Source organism: Sminthopsis crassicaudata, chromosome 1, assembly GCF_048593235.1.
Source record: "Sminthopsis crassicaudata isolate SCR6 chromosome 1, ASM4859323v1, whole genome shotgun sequence".
NCBI lineage: Eukaryota > Metazoa > Chordata > Mammalia > Dasyuromorphia > Dasyuridae > Sminthopsis > Sminthopsis crassicaudata.
This window is the reverse complement of record NC_133617.1, coordinates 47,241,451-47,258,222: the sequence shown is the minus strand read 5'-3', so window position 1 is coordinate 47,258,222 and position 16,772 is coordinate 47,241,451. Positions and strand designations below refer to the sequence as shown.

The 16,772-nt window shown below is 38.8% G+C and overlaps 1 protein-coding gene across 2 annotated transcripts in view; it reads left to right on the top strand.

Annotated features, from left to right (window-relative positions):
- Nucleotides 1-14,549, top strand: part of RAB11B (RAB11B, member RAS oncogene family) — a 35,239-nt gene extending 20,690 nt beyond the window's left edge. For both annotated transcript variants that reach the window (XM_074301380.1, XM_074301390.1), the window contains 3 exons: nucleotides 4,267-4,460; nucleotides 9,261-9,341; nucleotides 13,329-14,549. In XM_074301380.1, the coding sequence (XP_074157481.1) occupies nucleotides 4,267-4,460; nucleotides 9,261-9,341; nucleotides 13,329-13,474 (421 nt within the window). In that variant the 3' untranslated portion in view covers nucleotides 13,475-14,549. The remainder of the gene's footprint in view (nucleotides 1-4,266; nucleotides 4,461-9,260; nucleotides 9,342-13,328) is intronic.
- Nucleotides 14,550-16,772: the final 2,223 nt, after the last annotated feature.

Here is a 16,772-nt window from a genome sequence, read left to right as displayed (position 1 = left end):
TGTAGTATAGTAGAACTGTGATCTTTGATTTGAACATTGTAGATCTTCTAATTCAGCCTAAGATCACTTCTGTTTTGGTAGACAATGTTAAATAGCACTTTGGGCTCAAATTGAATTTATAATCCAGTAAAACTGCCCTTTCTTTATTGTTTGGCTATACTGTTCCATCATGCATTTTTTTGCAGCTCAATTTTTTTAAACCTAATTTCACATTCGTTACCATTATAATTCATTATCTAGATTCTGTCTATTCCAAAATGTAAAAATCTTTTCTCGTACTTGTTTATCTTCTCTTCTATTGTAGATAAAGAATCCCTTGCTAGTGTTCCTGAGTGAAGATAAAGACCTGGACTAGGGACCTTATGACACATTTCTAGAAAGAGGATACTTGGAAAGCTCTGTCTACCGAGGACTATAATGTTTCTCATTGTGTCTTATATTTCAAATTTTCTATTGAATTCAATTTTTTTTGCAACAAAATTCTGAAAATATGGCAATTCATTGAATGTCTTTTTTTTTTTTTCCAGAATTATAGCTAATTTTATTGGAGATGGTATTTTCAGATGCAACCCAGTTCATATTTGAATTTTGTTGTTGTTGCTTCTCATAAAATTTTTTCTTTAATCTGTGGGTTTCGATATAATACAGCAATGTACCTGTAGGTTTTCCTTATAATCTCTTTTGGGTAATAATTGGTGGGTGTTTTCCATTTCTATTTTTCCTTCTTGTTCTAACACTGCAGAAGTTTCTTTTTCTGTTTTTTTTGTTTTTGTTTTTTTTTTTTGTTTGTTTGTTTTTTTTTTTTGATCATAGACCAATTCTCGTGTTTTTCTCTTGGTCTGTTTCCTAGTTCTTTTATTTTTTTTTTTTTTTATGAGACGTCTCACATTCTCTTCAATTTTTTCATTCTTTATATTTTATTTTATACAACTTTACTGGTTTCCCCTTGTCTATTTCTAATTTTCAGAGTCATTTTCTTCTATAAAACTCTGGATCTCCTTTTTTAGTTGATTTACCTTCTTTTCATAGTTTTATTTTTTTTTAAGGTTTTTTTTTTTTTTTTTTTTTTAAGAATAGTTTTTATTTACAAGATATATGCATGGGTAATTTTACAACATTGACAATTGCCGAACTTTTTGTTCTAATCCCCCCCCTCCCCCGCCAATGGCAGGTTGACCAATACATGTTAAATATGTTAAAGTATAAATTAAATACAATATATGGATACATGTCCAAACAGTTGCCTTGCTGAACAAAAAGAATCGGACTTTGAAATAGTGTACAATTAGCCTGTGAAGGAAATCAGAAATGCAGGCAGACAAAAATAGAGGGATTGGGAATTCTATGTAGTGGTTCATAGTCATCTCCCAGAGTTCTTTTGCTGGGTGTAGCTGGTTCAGTTCATTACTGCTCTATTGGAACTGATTTGGTTCATCTCATTGTTGAAGAGGGCCACGTCCATCAGAATTGATCATCATATAGTATTGTTGTTGAAGTATATAATGATCTCTTGGTCCTGCTCATTTCACTCAGCATCAGTTCCTGTAAGTCTCTCCAGGCCTTTCTGAAATCATCCTGTTGGTCATTTCTTACAGAACAATAATATTCTATAATCTTCATATATCACAATTTATTCAGCCATTCTCCAATTGATGGGCATCCATTAAGTTTTTCCTTAATCTCTCATTCACTTACATGTATGATATGTGAATGAACACTTTACCTGTGCCAAACCTCCATCTTAGAAGCTTTCTTCAGATCTCGGATTATCCCAAGAAGACCATAATTTTGCCTGGACTCCTATTTGTTTTTAGCAGCTCTTTTGTTTGCCCTGAGTTTCAATTTTGTGTCAGTTGTAGAAGAACTCTGGAGAGCTTGGAATTTTCTGACCTACTGTGTCATCTTCCCAGAATTCTCCTGAAGCAAAACATTGCATCAAAATTTTGAGAGAATCACTGCTAGAGTAAGAGACTAATGATTTGTATCATTATGACAAGTATTGTCCTCAGAGATGTGGATAAATTTAAGTGCATTCAGTCCTAAATCAGCCTATAGTCTACTGCAAGAATTTGGAAGGACTAACAAGTCCTAGAATTCTCTCTGGCACTCAGAATATATTGTTACTGTATGATATAATCTGTAAACTATAATTTGTAAAGGTGCATAACATGTTGGCTTACTTATTCATTGAAGTTTTTCTGATAACAAAGCTACCCCTATTTTCCTTCTCGATATCTTCAAGCCTTTCCAAACCACATAGACATAGTTGGTCTTTGTTTCTTTCCTTTAACCTGTAAATAAACCTAGCAAATATCTTTATCAGTGACTACTTATTAGATAAACTTTGGTAAAAGGGAACACTCTAAATGAAAGTCTAGACCCTATCTTTTAAGATCCCTGTCCTATAAGAGGACCCTATCCTTAATACCTCTGTCTTCTACAAGAGTGAAAGACTGACCTGATATTGTTGAAATTCTTGCCTTTTCAGAATGCAGCTGTTAGGCAAGGAAGTGTCATTTAATCTCATTGCCATCATTATTGTTATTGTTGTACATCTGAATAGTTCCTTAAGAGTTACAAAATGTTTTTTTGTTGTTTTTTTTTTTTAATCCTAATGGCTTTTATAACATAGACATAGTGGATCATGTTTTCTCTATTTTTTAGATGTAGACACTTGAAGCTTAGAAAAGAAGGTAAGTGACTCATAAAATGTGGATGAAACTGGGACTTTTGGAAGCAGGCTTTGAGACCCCTGCACACACTGCAATGCTATGTTGGTGTTGAAGATAACAGATCTACACTGTGACTTGAGCTTCAATGATTTCATATGTAAATGCCAGTTCCCCAGATTGGGAGGGATCCATTCCTTTACCCAGCTATAAATGGGTCAGTGAGTCAGGAGACTTGGAGGACTATTAGGTGAACTGAGGGGACATGGAGTAAGTCCCGCATTAGCCACGAGACCTGTGATTCCCTGTAAACTGAGCATATGGCTAATCATTTTTGAAATGGGATGGAAGGGAATAAGGGCATTCCAAATATATGCAAAGTAAATATAATTTCCATGGATAAAGAAGACCAAACTAAGTTTAGAATTTAGAAAAGACTTCACATTCACACTCAGCACCTGAATTGTGCTTTGAAAGAAGTTATAGGGGGCAGTTAGGTGGTACAATGGATACAGCACCAGCCCTGAAGTCAGGAGGATCTGAGTTCAAATTTGGCTTCAGACACTTAACACTTCCTAGCTGTGTGACCCTGGGCAAGTCACTTAACCCCAATTGCCTTGCAAAGAAAAAAAAAGGAATAGTAATGTGAAATCAGTCCAGAATATTAGGTTAGAACAAGATTGGGAAGGTCTTCAGCAGCCCCAAAAAAGGGGGATTCCAAGGAGAATGGGGAATATTTAACTTTCTTGAGCAAATCTATTCTGTGTTTTAGGAATACCAATTTGATAATTTGTGGGAAGGAAGGATTGGAAAAGAGAAAGACTAGAGGCAGGGAGCAGTTGTAAAGCAATTGCTATAGACCATGACCATATGAGGGTTGTGTGAGTGAAGAAGAGTGACAGATATGAGAAATGACTGGATTTGGTAAAGGATTAAATATGAAGGGAAGGAAGAATCCCAAGTGACAGAAAGAGTAGTAGTACCCTCCACGGAAGTAGGGATCACTGGAGAGGGTTAGGAGTGCATTCTCCTTCAGTAAATAACCTTTAGGTAGAGGCTGAGTGAGCAGAAATTGAAGCCAACAGAGGGAGGACAGGACAGATAGTAAGGCAGGGGTTAAAGCTAGGATAGAACTTGGTGTTCCCAACTCTCAGATTAAGGCTGCAGTTGAGATTTCTTTTCAGGTCTGTATTGGGCTAGACCAACTGATAACCTCTGAAGTCATATTCAACTCGGATTCTGTGATTCTGTACATGGCTTATTGAGTTCATTTCCATGTGGGAGAAAATAACATTAGGGTATGGTATATTTATCAAAAGGAGTAGTCTAGGGTGGGTGAAGATTCTAGGGACCTTGGTAGAATGGTACCAGGAAACATGAAAAATGCCTTACTCTTATGAGTCATATCTGGAGCTCTGTGATCATTGACTTCAGATAACCCTTGATAAGGTAGTCCTGGCCCCATTTCTGGGTTTATTTTAATCTCTGTTTTGTAAAGAACACATGGTACTAGAATTTAGCTTGAAGCAAAGTCAGACTGGGATAGGCGGTGGTGTGATTACATGGTCAAATTAAGGTCCTATTAATCTTTTCTCAGGTACTACCGAGGGGCTGTAGGAGCCCTGTTGGTCTATGACATTGCCAAGCACCTGACATATGAGAATGTGGAACGCTGGCTGAAAGAACTCCGTGACCATGCTGACAACAACATTGTCATCATGCTGGTGGGGAACAAGAGTGACCTACGCCATCTCCGTGCTGTGCCCACTGATGAGGCCCGGGCATTCGCAGGTAGGCAACTTTGATCTGGGGGTACTCCACAAGGTGGATGGGGAACTTGAATCTGGGAGTTTTCTGTGCCCAGGCCTGGGATTGAGTTCAGTGCCTAAGATTCATTTCCACAAATAATTCCTTTATCTCTAGCTGGTATGCGAGACCTTATACTAGGTATTTGAATGGAAAGATTAAATGTAACTCAGTTCCTGCCATCATGGAATTTATTATACCCTGATTCTTTGGTCTAGAATGTTTGAAGTAAAGCACTTTCCTCACAATAATCCTATGAGGGTAGGTAACACAATTATAATTATTCTTATTTTATGTATAAGAAAACCAGTGTTTATAGAGTTGTGACTTATCTGAAATCCCAGAGCTGGTAGAAGTGGGCTGAAATCAAATCCAGACCCTTCCATCTCTGGTACAGTCCTCTTTCTACTATATCTTGTTGTGTTTTGGAATCTTCCTTTTCTATTTTTCTATGATATGAAAGGTGGTAAAACTGGTCTATTTATGAGATGCTTCATTAAAAGAAAAAGTTTTCCCTTTACCTAGAAGAATTCTATCTGCTAGGGATAGTAAAGGCAAAACCAGAAGCTTTTTCAATAGACTTTTCAGTGGAAAAACCCAATTAAGTATGTGCATGTGGAGTCATATGAGCTCTGCGTTAAATTTTGATGTAAAGGTATCAGCCTCTACATGTTGACAAGTCCGACCTTCGTTTTACTTTTTCATTCTTCAGTCTTGTAAATCTGTGCCTTTCTTGACACAGTTTTAAATAATTCTTTATAAACTAAATCCTGTTTTCACATCCATTTTGTTTTCTGTTGATTGGCTAGTAGTGTTTTTATTAGTGAATTTGGTAGAATTGCATTCAGCTTCCAGAGCAGGAACCTCATTACCCATTTTCCCTAAGTTCTGAGTTTGTACATATCTTATGAATTTTGGCCCCATGTTCAGATTTCCTTATATGTGTGGACTTGGACAAAACTCCTATCAACTAAAGAGCTGTAATTGTTTTTTTTTTTGTCAAGCAAAGATTTCCATATTGAGGACTACTTGGCTTATGTATTCATCTTACAGATTCCTATTTCCCACATAATTTTATTATATAGTGGAGCTCTCTGTATAATATTTATAAATTGTACATTGATGAGCCTCATTTTACAACATAGATACATACATATTTACTTATGCTTACTTCGGTGTTGCATATTGATGCAAGTCAAAACCTCTTCAGGACTTAGTGTTACAAAATTGATATGATTGAAAATTTCATCACTCTGTGGTCAAGTTGGTATTTAATCCTTCTATACCTCTGGTCCTCACCCCACAGCCCTGTGCAGTCCTTGGGGCCTAGCATGGGAGCTTCTTCACTTTGGTTGAGAGCTGCCAGACCTTCTCATTCACTGACAGAACTTTGGGATCTCAGGATATAAGAAGTCATTCAATCTAGGAGGACTTGGAAAGGATGGCTGTTCCTTGAAAACTATAATCACATATATAATAATAATAAAATTAACCGGGCCTAAGATTTCATTGGTATGAGGAACTCCTTCCACTAATGCAGATCAGTCATGTTCTGTAACTTGTAATATTAAAGATTTGTCTAGGGCACAGAAATTAAGGGACATAGCTTGGGTGATGCATCTAATACATGTGTACAATAGGACTTGAATTTAGGTTTTCCAAATTCTGAGACTGTTCACTGTGCCAGATTGCCTTTCCAAATACATTTATGTATTGCCATAAATGCATGTGTATATTGACACATATAAATTCACATACATTGGAAGCTCCTATATTCACAGAGGAAGAGAGAGCCCTATAGATTTTGGGGATTCTAAAAGTAAACACAGAACCAGCTACACGCAGGGAAAGAACTCTGGGAGATGACTGAACCATTACATAGAATTCCCAATCTCTCTATTTTTTGTCTGCCTGCATTTTTGATTTCCTTCACAGGCTAATTGAACACTATTTCAAAGTCCAATTCTTTTTTTTTTTTGTGTGTGTGTGTGTGTGTGTGTAGAAGGGGTGAGGGGAAGGAGGGGAAAAGTTGGAACAAAAGATTTTGCAATTGTTAATGTCAAAAAATTACCTATGCATATATCTTGTAAATAAAAAGCTATAATAAAAAAAAATAAAAGTAAACACAGTATACAGGGATTTCAGGGTCAATTAGTAAGTCAGCCAACAAACATTTACAATCTGACCCAGAAGTAAGTAGAGGAAGAGAGAGGTATGCATTAAAAAAGGCTTCAAGACAAGAAGGACAACCTGACTAGAAGTAGAGGAAAAACTGAGGTAATGAAAAGGAGGAAGCTCCAAACTTAAGTCATCCAAAGCCAGGGAGGAAAAGAAGGAAGTTTGGCTGTTTTGGAGTGGGCTCGCTGAAGAAAGGAAAATATGTTATAAAAGGGCAAGATTACAAAAGAGTAAAGGTCCTGGGAATGAGTGCTAAGATTGCAAAAAGAGAGAAAATGAGGGAAAAAAGGAAGAATCTAGATCTAAGCTTTTCACTTTCCGCACTTAACCTCAGGATCATTGGTCAGTGTAGAAACTGAAAAACTGACAAAATTCTGGGGAAAGTTTTGAGCCATATATAAATATGACATTCATGGAACACATGGGCCTTTGGCAGAAGAAACTGTAACCATTCTATCTGGAGATGTACTGGCAGAAGAAACTGTAACCATTCTATCTGGAGATGTACTTATGACAATGACTGGTGGTGACAATAAGGAAAAAATGCCAAGTTCAGCAAGAAGACAAGGATTTTATGGGATATGTACAGATGAAGCTAAGCAGAATTGGGTAGAGTTGTCCAAAGTTTTCAGGAAATATTTGGGGGAACATGGTAGTAAAAATGAGTCTTTAGTTAAATTGCAATCCCTGAAATGTGAATAGAGAAGGATTTGCACCCTTGTATTGCATTCAAACGCATGTGTAAGCTTTATACTTGGAAGTGATGGAGTTTATTTAGGGGGAAAAAATCCAACTTGGAGAGATTTGATAATCTTTTTGGGGACATTTTTCTTGGCAGAATAGACTTAGAGTCAAGTCCTACCTTGGAGACTTACCACTTGGATACCTTAGACAAAGTCAGTTAAACCTATATTTTTTCCTTTTCTTTTTTAATAAAGCTTTTTTGTCTTCAAAACACAGGAATAGATAGTTTTCTACATTCACCCTTGCAAAACCTTGTGCTCCAAATTTTTTCTTCTCCTTTCCTTACCCTCATTGTCTTCCCTAGATGGCAAGTAACCAATACATGTTAAACCTGAAACATTTTTTTAACTATAAATTGGGAATAATATCTAGTACTCACCTCCCAGGTGTCTCCCGAGATAATGTAATGAGATGAGTGTAAGATGCTTTTATCTACATGTAAACCTGTACTGGAGTAAGGACTTTGTGAATGAAGTTGTGTATATATTTTTTTTAATGTTGTAAAGATAGAAATAAGACAACAAATTGGATGAGAAGTGAGTTGAGGATGGAATGACACTGAGATTGGAAGCCTGGTTCACTTATAGTAGTTTCTTACAAAGTAAGAGGAAAGCTAGGAGAAGGGAGGAAGATTTGGGAGAAAGATAATGAGTTTTTCAAGATGTTCAGTTTGAAATGTTCAAAAGAGAGTTGTGATAACAGAGAACCAAGTTTAGAAGTCATTTGAACCCATAGAAGCTTTATAAAATCACCAAGCAAGAAAATAAAGAGGGAGAATAGAAGAAAGTTAGGACAGACCCTTTGGAGACACCTGTGGTTAGTGGGAATGTCCTGGAGAAGGAAGTTGCAGTAAGGAAGATGAAAAGAAACTATTAGATGGTGGGAGACCTAGGAAAGAGCAGTACACTGAAAATCTGGATGGGAAAGAGAGGGTGATCAGCAGTGCATTACTGCTGTGGCTAAGTAAAGGAAGTTTTCAGATTGAGAAAAGGTGATTAGAAGAAGTTTTGGCAATTAAATGATCATTGGTAACTTTGGAGAGAGCAATTTCAATTGAATGATAAGATGGAAAGCCAGATTGCAAAATTTTTTAAAAGTAAATGAGTAGAAGCAACTAGTATAGACAGCTTTCTCAAGAAATTTATTGGAGAAGATGAAGAGAATTATAGGACAGTAGCTCTCATAGCATCAAGTGAGAGGTTTTTAAGGATGGGAAGACATATGCATGTTTGCAGGCAGCAGGGCAAGAGCCAGTAGATGGAGATTGAATATTGTAGAGAAAGTGGAGATGATAGAGTGAATAATCTACTGGAGAAAATAGGAGGTGATGAAGTCAAGGGCGCATGTAAAAGGGGATTGCTTTAGCAAGGAGAAAGTCCACTTCCTGGTGTGAGACACAGATAATGGAAAGCAAAGGAGATATCTAAATGATGTGAAATAAAGAGGAAGGGGAAAAAGGGATTTCTTAACAAACGGCCTTAATTTTTTCAGGAAAAATATACTTTCAGGAAAGTATGAGTCAAGGTCCTCAGATGAGAGGATGGGGCAAAAGTAGTGCTCTGGAAGGATAGTGTTTGGAATAGCCATGATTGTGAGTGGGATAACAAATTGTTTGGTAAGATAGAAATGCATTGCCTTGTAATAATGAGGACTTGGGTGAGATTATATAACATTAATTTGTAGTGGGCCCAGTTTGTGATTTCTGACCATCATGTTGTGAACATGCCAAGATTGGGGTGGGAGGGCAGGATTGATAGGAAGGGAGAGTGTAAAACTCAACTGTAATTCACTAAGGAGTTATGGTAAAGAAGGGAGGATATTAGGGTCCACACACTAATTAGAATTACCTTCTCTTTGTTTCAGAGAAAAACAATTTGTCTTTTATTGAAACGTCAGCCTTGGATTCAACCAATGTGGAAGAAGCCTTTAAGAACATTCTCACAGGTGAGCGGTGTCTTGACCTGGGGTGGGTATGGCATGGGCATGACAGGGCTGATTAAACTTTGGCCTGAAGCAGGAGTCCAAGAAGCAGTTTAGTGATTTTAGTAGCAGAAATTTTGAGTGGCTCATATATTCTCGATAGCCCCTTCTGCTTATCCAGTATTTTTTATTCAGTAACTCATTTACTCAGCAATGTACATAAGACTCAAGAACATTAGGCCTTTTCCTTTTTATTTATTTAATTTACTCTTTTTTTTTTTCCAATTATATGTTGGGATAGTTTTCATTATTCACTTATAAGATTTTGAATGCCCCTCCCCAAAACAGCAGCAATCTAATATAGATTATACATGTTCAATTATATTAAACATTTCCACATTATCATGTTGTAAAAGAAAAATCAGAATAAAAGCGAAAAATTACAAGGAAGAAAAAACAAAAAAAGTGAAAAAGTATGCTTTGTTCTACATTCAGATTATAGTTCTTTGGTAACATTTTCTCTCATGAGTCTTTTGGAATTATCTTAGATCATAGTATTGCTGGAAAGAGCTAAATCTATCAAAGTTGGTTATCATACAGAGTCACTGTTACTGTGTACAATGTTCCTCTGGTTCTGCTCATTTCAGTCAGTATCAGTTCATTTAAGTCTTCACAGGTTTTACTGAAATCTTCTTGATCATTTCTTATATAACAATAGTATTCCATTACATTCATACACTACTAAGTTGTTCAGCTATTCCCCAATTAATGGATGTCCACTCAGTTTTTAATTCTTTGTCATCACAAAAATTGCTATAAACATTTTTGCATATATGGGTACTTTTTCCTTTTTTTATGATGTCCTTGGGATATAGACCTAGAAGAGACACTATTAGATCAAAGGGTATCCATAGTTTTATAGTTCCAAATTTTTCTCCAGAATTGGATCATTTCACACCTCCACCAACAATGCATCAAGAACATAAAATTTTAGTTACTAACAGCTTTGCAAGTTTGGAAGAGCTATGCGTGGAGAGTCAGGAGACCTGATTTCTAGTCCTAGATATGCCCCAGGCCTTCAAGTGACCTAAGGGAAATTTCTTTTCTTTGGTTTCTTTTTATATAAAGTATGGGTTTGAAGTAGGTGGGGGGGTTTTTTTGTTTTTGTTATGTTTTGTTTTTTAATTAATTTATTTTTAAAATAGTTTTTATTTACCAGTTATATGCATGGGTAATTTCACAACATTGACAATTGCCAAACCTTTTGTTCTAATTTTTCCCCTCCTCCCCATGGGAGGTTGACCAATACATGTTCAATATGTTAAAGTATAAATTAAATACAATATATGTATACATGTGAAGTAGGTGGTTTTTAAAGCTTTCCTCCAGCTCTGATTTTCTTGGAATTTCTGTAATAGGAAATATCCTATTACTGCATTACGGTCAGTGTGGAGAGAGAGAATGGAAGAGAGAAAAGACTGGAAGGAAAATGAAAAGAAAGAAAAAAATGCTGGGATAATGTGGTAATTTTAGAAAAAAACATCTTCCTGGAGAAATCTGGGAGGTGAGGTGGCACAGTGAATAAAGAGTTGCTAGATTTAGAGTCAGGAAAACCTGAGTTCAGATTGGCCTGAGCAAGTCACTTCACCCTGTTTGCCTCAATTTCCTCATCTGTAAAATGAGTTGCAGAAGGAAATGACAAACCACTCCAGGATCTTTGCCAAGAAAACCCCAAATGGGGCCAGAAGAAGTCAGATACCAAACAACAATTTGGGGTAATAGCTTGTCTACTCCTATTTCCAGGCTTAAAAGCTTATTTCAAAAATAAAGCTCCAATGTTTATATTTGATGAAAGTTTATTTATTTATTTATTTGTCCATTCATTCATTCGTTCATTTATTTATTTATTTATTTATTTATTTCATTTCCTGAGGCTGGGGTTAAGTGGCTTGCCCAGGGTCACACAGCTAGGAAGTGTTAAGTGTCTGAGACCAGATTTGAATTCAGGTCCTCCTGACTTCAGGGCTGGTGTTCTATCCACTGCACCACTTAGCTGCCCCGATGAAAGTTTATTTTAGATTTTAAATGATTTAAAGTTTTAGGATTTTAAGCTATAAAAATCCTTTTGACAAGGAAAAAAGTTCAAATTGCTGGATTATCCAGAGATATTACTGCTTTTTTAAAAATGTCTCATTATTATATGTAGAAATAGCACTTGTTTAATTGTTTGGAATTTCCCCATCTTTTCTCTACTCCTCTTTACCCCACTTTCTCATCCTTATTGAGTATTTGGATTTGAGAGAACTAGCAACAAATTGGTTGGAAGAAGACTCCCTTTAGAGGTTTTACGTCTTTGTTCACAATTCTCCAGCTGCTTAAATCAGATCCCTAGAAATGCTTCTCTGACTGGGACAGTCATAGTAACTTTTTATGTGGGGACTCACTACAAAGCAATAAAATACAGCCAGGGATAGTGTTTTCTCATAAATTTTTAGTTAAATTAAACCAGTATACAGACTTTAGTAAGACCATTGGCCATCCCTGATTTGGATGTCATGAACACATTTAGGTCCAGGAAGTTGAGATTGGGAATGCTTATGATAAATTAGGTTTGGGAAGTGAGGAAAGGAGGGAGATGCTCATAGTAAGCATGATGTTCTGCAAAAGCAGTAGACGCACTATGTCACTCGTTGAGATCCAGGTGATTCTCCTGTTTATATTTGACAGTTGAAGCCTAAGTGACTCCAGCTGATAGAATGTGCTCTCCTTGGGAGAGTGGCAAGAGGAGAAATAGGATATACTCTATTAGAACAGAAGTATGCCTGAGTATGATATCTATTAGTTTTTTAATGCATTTAAATATTTTTGCAGATAAGTGATTACCCACGGCAAAAACTCAGGCAAAAACTAAAAAAATAAAATAAAAGCTAAGGTTTGGTGGGAGTCTTGAGAGCAGCTGGAAGTTGGATTTGCTGAGGATTCAGTGAATGGAGGCTGTGGTCTTCCCAGCAATTTGTACCTTATCTCACATATAGCAAAAATCATTTCAACTATACTATTAACTGCCTGAAACTCACTGCTCTTCTGGGATGCCAGAATTCGTTATGCAGCTTAGCATTTTTTAATTGCCAAGGAAGGTCATATTACATATTACAGGTCATATCTGTAGAATTCTGTAATCAGGGCCTGTTGCCATTAGAGTTGTGCTATCTTCCCCCAGAGATAGGAAGGACAGATGTGATCAAAGTGGACAGAGCTGGTCCTTGGGAGAGGAGTGAGACTGGTTCAGAGTTACCTTTGGGTCCCAAGTTTAGCCCCATCCCCATCCTTACCCTCTCTCCAGGAAGCCCCTAGTGTGAAGGATCACAGAGAAAGGAATTGTTGTTTTTAGTAAACATTTAATAGCTTTGTGGTTCAGCCATCTCAAAAAAATAAACAAAACAAAATTTTTAAAACGTCCTGCCAAATAGCTGGTGTTGTTATCCCCATTTCATAGTTGAGGTAACCAAGGCAAACAGTGTGTTAAGTGACTGGATTCCTTTCATATATGTCCTTTTATTCCCTCTCCCTCCCTCCCCAGGGCTAAATTAGCATGATATATCTGAAGCATGTATGAGAAGCATCTGACCTGTTAATGCATGAATACCTTATGTCCCCTAGAAAACAGAAACAAGAAGCCCATATCACAGATGGAAAATTGAGGCACAAATGAAGGAAGACTGAAAGTTTTGTGTGTTGGAACTGGGTGTGAATCCCATCTTTACTGAAAATTGGTGTTAAGGTTGGGAGTAATGGCCCCTAATGACTCTGTGCTAGGGACTGCTTGATTTTATGTAGATGGAAGGAGAGAGCTGCAGGATCACCTCTCTGTGTGGTCCTGGGCTCTTTTCTTGGTGTGTTTCTTCTAGTCAAAAGGTACAGCATGGGATATAGCTTTGACCTATGCATCTTTCTGCTGATCTTGGCAGGTTCCTTTTCTGCTTTGCTAACCCAAAATCTGTTTGCCCACAGAGATTTACCGCATCGTATCCCAGAAGCAGATTGCTGACCGCTCTGCACATGATGAATCTCCTGGCAACAATGTGGTAGACATCAGCGTTCCCCCCACCACCGATGGACAGAAATCCAACAAACTCCAGTGCTGCCAGAATCTGTGACCACCCATGCCCAGAGGCGCCTTCCCTGCCTGCCCTTACCTCGCTGTGCTTCAGTTAGAAACGTGTGTGCACGTCTTTGCAGTTACTCCTGTGATTCAGTGACTCTTTGTCATCCTTGTTTCTTCCCCCCTTCCCACCGTCCATTTTTTGAGCATTAACTGTAGGCATCACCCCCCTTTCAGGCTCCCAGGGGAGTGGGCTGACTTCGAGCCTTGTCGTGCAGGCTCCCAGAGGGTGAGCCTTGGCTGCTCCCCTGGGCAGTGCCATTTGGTTGTCTAGTAATTGTTGGGAGGAGAAGGAGGAACCAAGACCTCATGTATCACGGCTAAAGACATACCTACGCTGATTTGCTTTTGCATTTAGCCCAACTTTTTCATAAATCCTTAGATCTCTGGGGAACATGGGGAGCAGGGAAGGGAGGAAGGAGGTGTGCTGAAATTAAAGAGGGAAAAAATCTTTTCCTCAGATGTCCTGTTGTGTCCAATTGGGATCCTGTGATGAGCATTGGGGTTCTCATTTGGTGGCTGAAGACCCATGGTGAGGTGGCCGTTGACATGCTTCCCAGAGTTTCCACCTCACTTAGGGTTAGCCTTTGGGTCTGGTCCTAGGGAGAGTGATTGTTGGGAACCTCTTGGCTCAAGGAGGAGATCCAGGAGCCCAAGGGCAGGCTGAAATGATGGAATGGTTTGTCAGCTACAAGAAAGAATCCTCTTCTTCAACCTGAGCATCTAGCAAGTGCTGGCCCTTCCTTTGTGGCCTGTCCCTCCTGTCCCAGAATCCTGACCAGCTTCAGCCTGTGCAGACCCTTGTTAATCTTTTTGCCCACAGCTCCCTCTCCAACTTGCCATCTTGCCTGAAACCCATTTGCAAGGGAAGCAATATTCTCATGTTTTGTATATAACTGCACTTAGAATTTTTGGGTTTTGTTATTGTAGAAAAACATAGATTCTTTATACATTTTGTAAGATTTATGCCAAATCATAGCATCTCAACCCTTTTCCTTACCCTTTTATTCTTTGACAATTGGCTCTCGGGCTATAATTTTTCTTGACCTTTACTAAAATGTATAATTCTATTTCCTGTATGCAACTGTGTTCCTTCGCCCCTTGTCTCATTTCCTCAGTGCCAGGATGCTATTTGCAACAGTTAAACTTTTCCTGATGCCCACTAGCCTCAGCAAGCAATCTTGACCACTACTCATTCCTAATAACAACAAAAGAAACTTGATTACACTCCCACTTTCTAGCAGGTCAGATCAGTTAGTGATGGTGCAGCCAGGCTGTGAGCTTGCTCCAGCTGTCAACGGCTGAGGAAGGACTGCTTAGCTGTGCCTCTGAGCACATTGGCTGTGGGGTTCTTCCTGGGGTGTGGCGCCCTATCCAAGCCCCTTTGCTAGTTAGGATCTTAGTTGGCTTGTGCTTAGTGGTGCAACTTAAACCTCCTGAATGGGTGACCAGGGATAAATAGAGCTAACATTTCAGGTGTTGTTTGAAAGCTAGCTTTTGTAATAAGTTGGAGGGTTTTTTTCCTCCGATTGTGCATGTAAAAGACATCTTCCCAAGGTTGGTTGGTAACCTGTTGGAGTTGTCCTAGGATCCTTGCCAAGTGAGAACTAGCTGTTCTGGAATATTTAGCTTTCAAGGAGTGTGTCCTATGGACTCCGGAAGGTATCCAGGGCTCTGACCTTGTTCCTCTCCTTCGGGGAAGAATTTCGTTGATGAATCTCCTAGGCTTGAATTTCAGCCAGTTGCCAGCTTTGGAGCACCAGTTGCTCCATGACTGGAGAGAAGTCGTCTCTTCCTCTCATGAAGTGCAGGGTATCAGAGGTCACTAGTGTTGCTACTCTTTTGAAGTGGCTGGAATAGATGAGAGTCCATTGGGTTTGGGAATCTGTCCTACAGTGAATCTACTTTCATTGGCCTTAATGGTGAGACAGAGCCTTAGTATCTGTCCCGCTGGCTAAGTTGTATTGGCTTAAAAGTAGGCACTACATTTGCTCCTTAATGTAGTTTCTTTTCCTTGTCATCCCTGGGCTACTTTTAATGTGCTAGTCTTGTAAATTTACAAGAGAGTTTGTTCTTCATGGAGGAAAGCAAATGATCTCTGATCAAGGGAGATGAGGGAAAGAGCTGCCCAAGAATCGTTCATGTTGTTGGAGTCACAAACTGCCCCTCCTTTGAGAAAGGAGTCAGGCTCTGAGATGCTGTTTCTTTTCTTTGAAGTACCCTGCTCCAGGCCTGCTTAAAAGTTCAAGTCAGGGCAGTATATTCCATATCCCTCATTCAAAGTCACTTGACTGCTTCTCAGCTTTATAGCAGGCAATTATTCCAGCTCTCAACAATTTTTGTCTGGCCCAAAGCTTGATCTGAGACTGGAGCTTGTTAGTATGGATTGGTAGAAATTTTAACTTGGTGACATTCCAGGGCCCCCCAAGGCTCTAGGAATCAATTTCTGCTGGCCCTGGGTAGGAGCAACTTTTGAAACTAGGGCTTAGTTTCAACCTGTCTTTCTGTATGTACTTTCTAAGAAGATGATAGAGATGGGCTTGTGGCTATGGCAAGGGTAGTGTTTCTGGGAGGAACACAGGCAAATAAGTTATTCAGGATTCAGGCCTCTCAAGACACTATCAGGTTCCTGACAGGTTATCTCTTTCAAACCAGGGCCAGAGTCACTGAAAGGGAAGACTGTCTCTGGAAAACCTTCTTAGTTATGACTTCTTTGACTAAATTACTCAAGTTTCACCAGCTTAGAGGCCTTCATACTAAAGCCACTTTCCAGGGCAGTGTGAATTGACTTAGCTACCCTCTCTTGGGTAGCTGTCTTTCAGGGCCCTGCTGTTGCTATCTGGTTTCTTGTCTAGGGATGAAGATTAAGGCCTTTTATTTTTTTGGCCTCTTCTTTCATTATCTCTTTGGATGATCCAGGTTAGGAGTAGGGTCTCTGTTAGCCTTGGCCATAAGACAAGCAGGCCTAGGTCCACCTGGTGCCTTTTGCTTAAGGGTTGGGGTTGGCCTTTCCCCACCTCTTCCTTGGCATTATTGATCCCCAATTCCACTTTGGTAGCATACTTCAGTCTGCTACCTGCTGACTTTCTTTGGCAGCTAACTTGCAAGTAGGTGTTGGGAAAGTTATTGCCTGGGAGAAGAGATTTCTGACACGTGTGGCATAAGGCAGAAAATGTGAGTCATGTGGCTTGCGAAATATCCCTGAGTTATGAGGGATTTAGTATCCTAGCTCATGGACTGTCCTGGAAGATGCTTTTCTTTGAAGTGACAATGTGGCAAGCCATCAGAGGCCC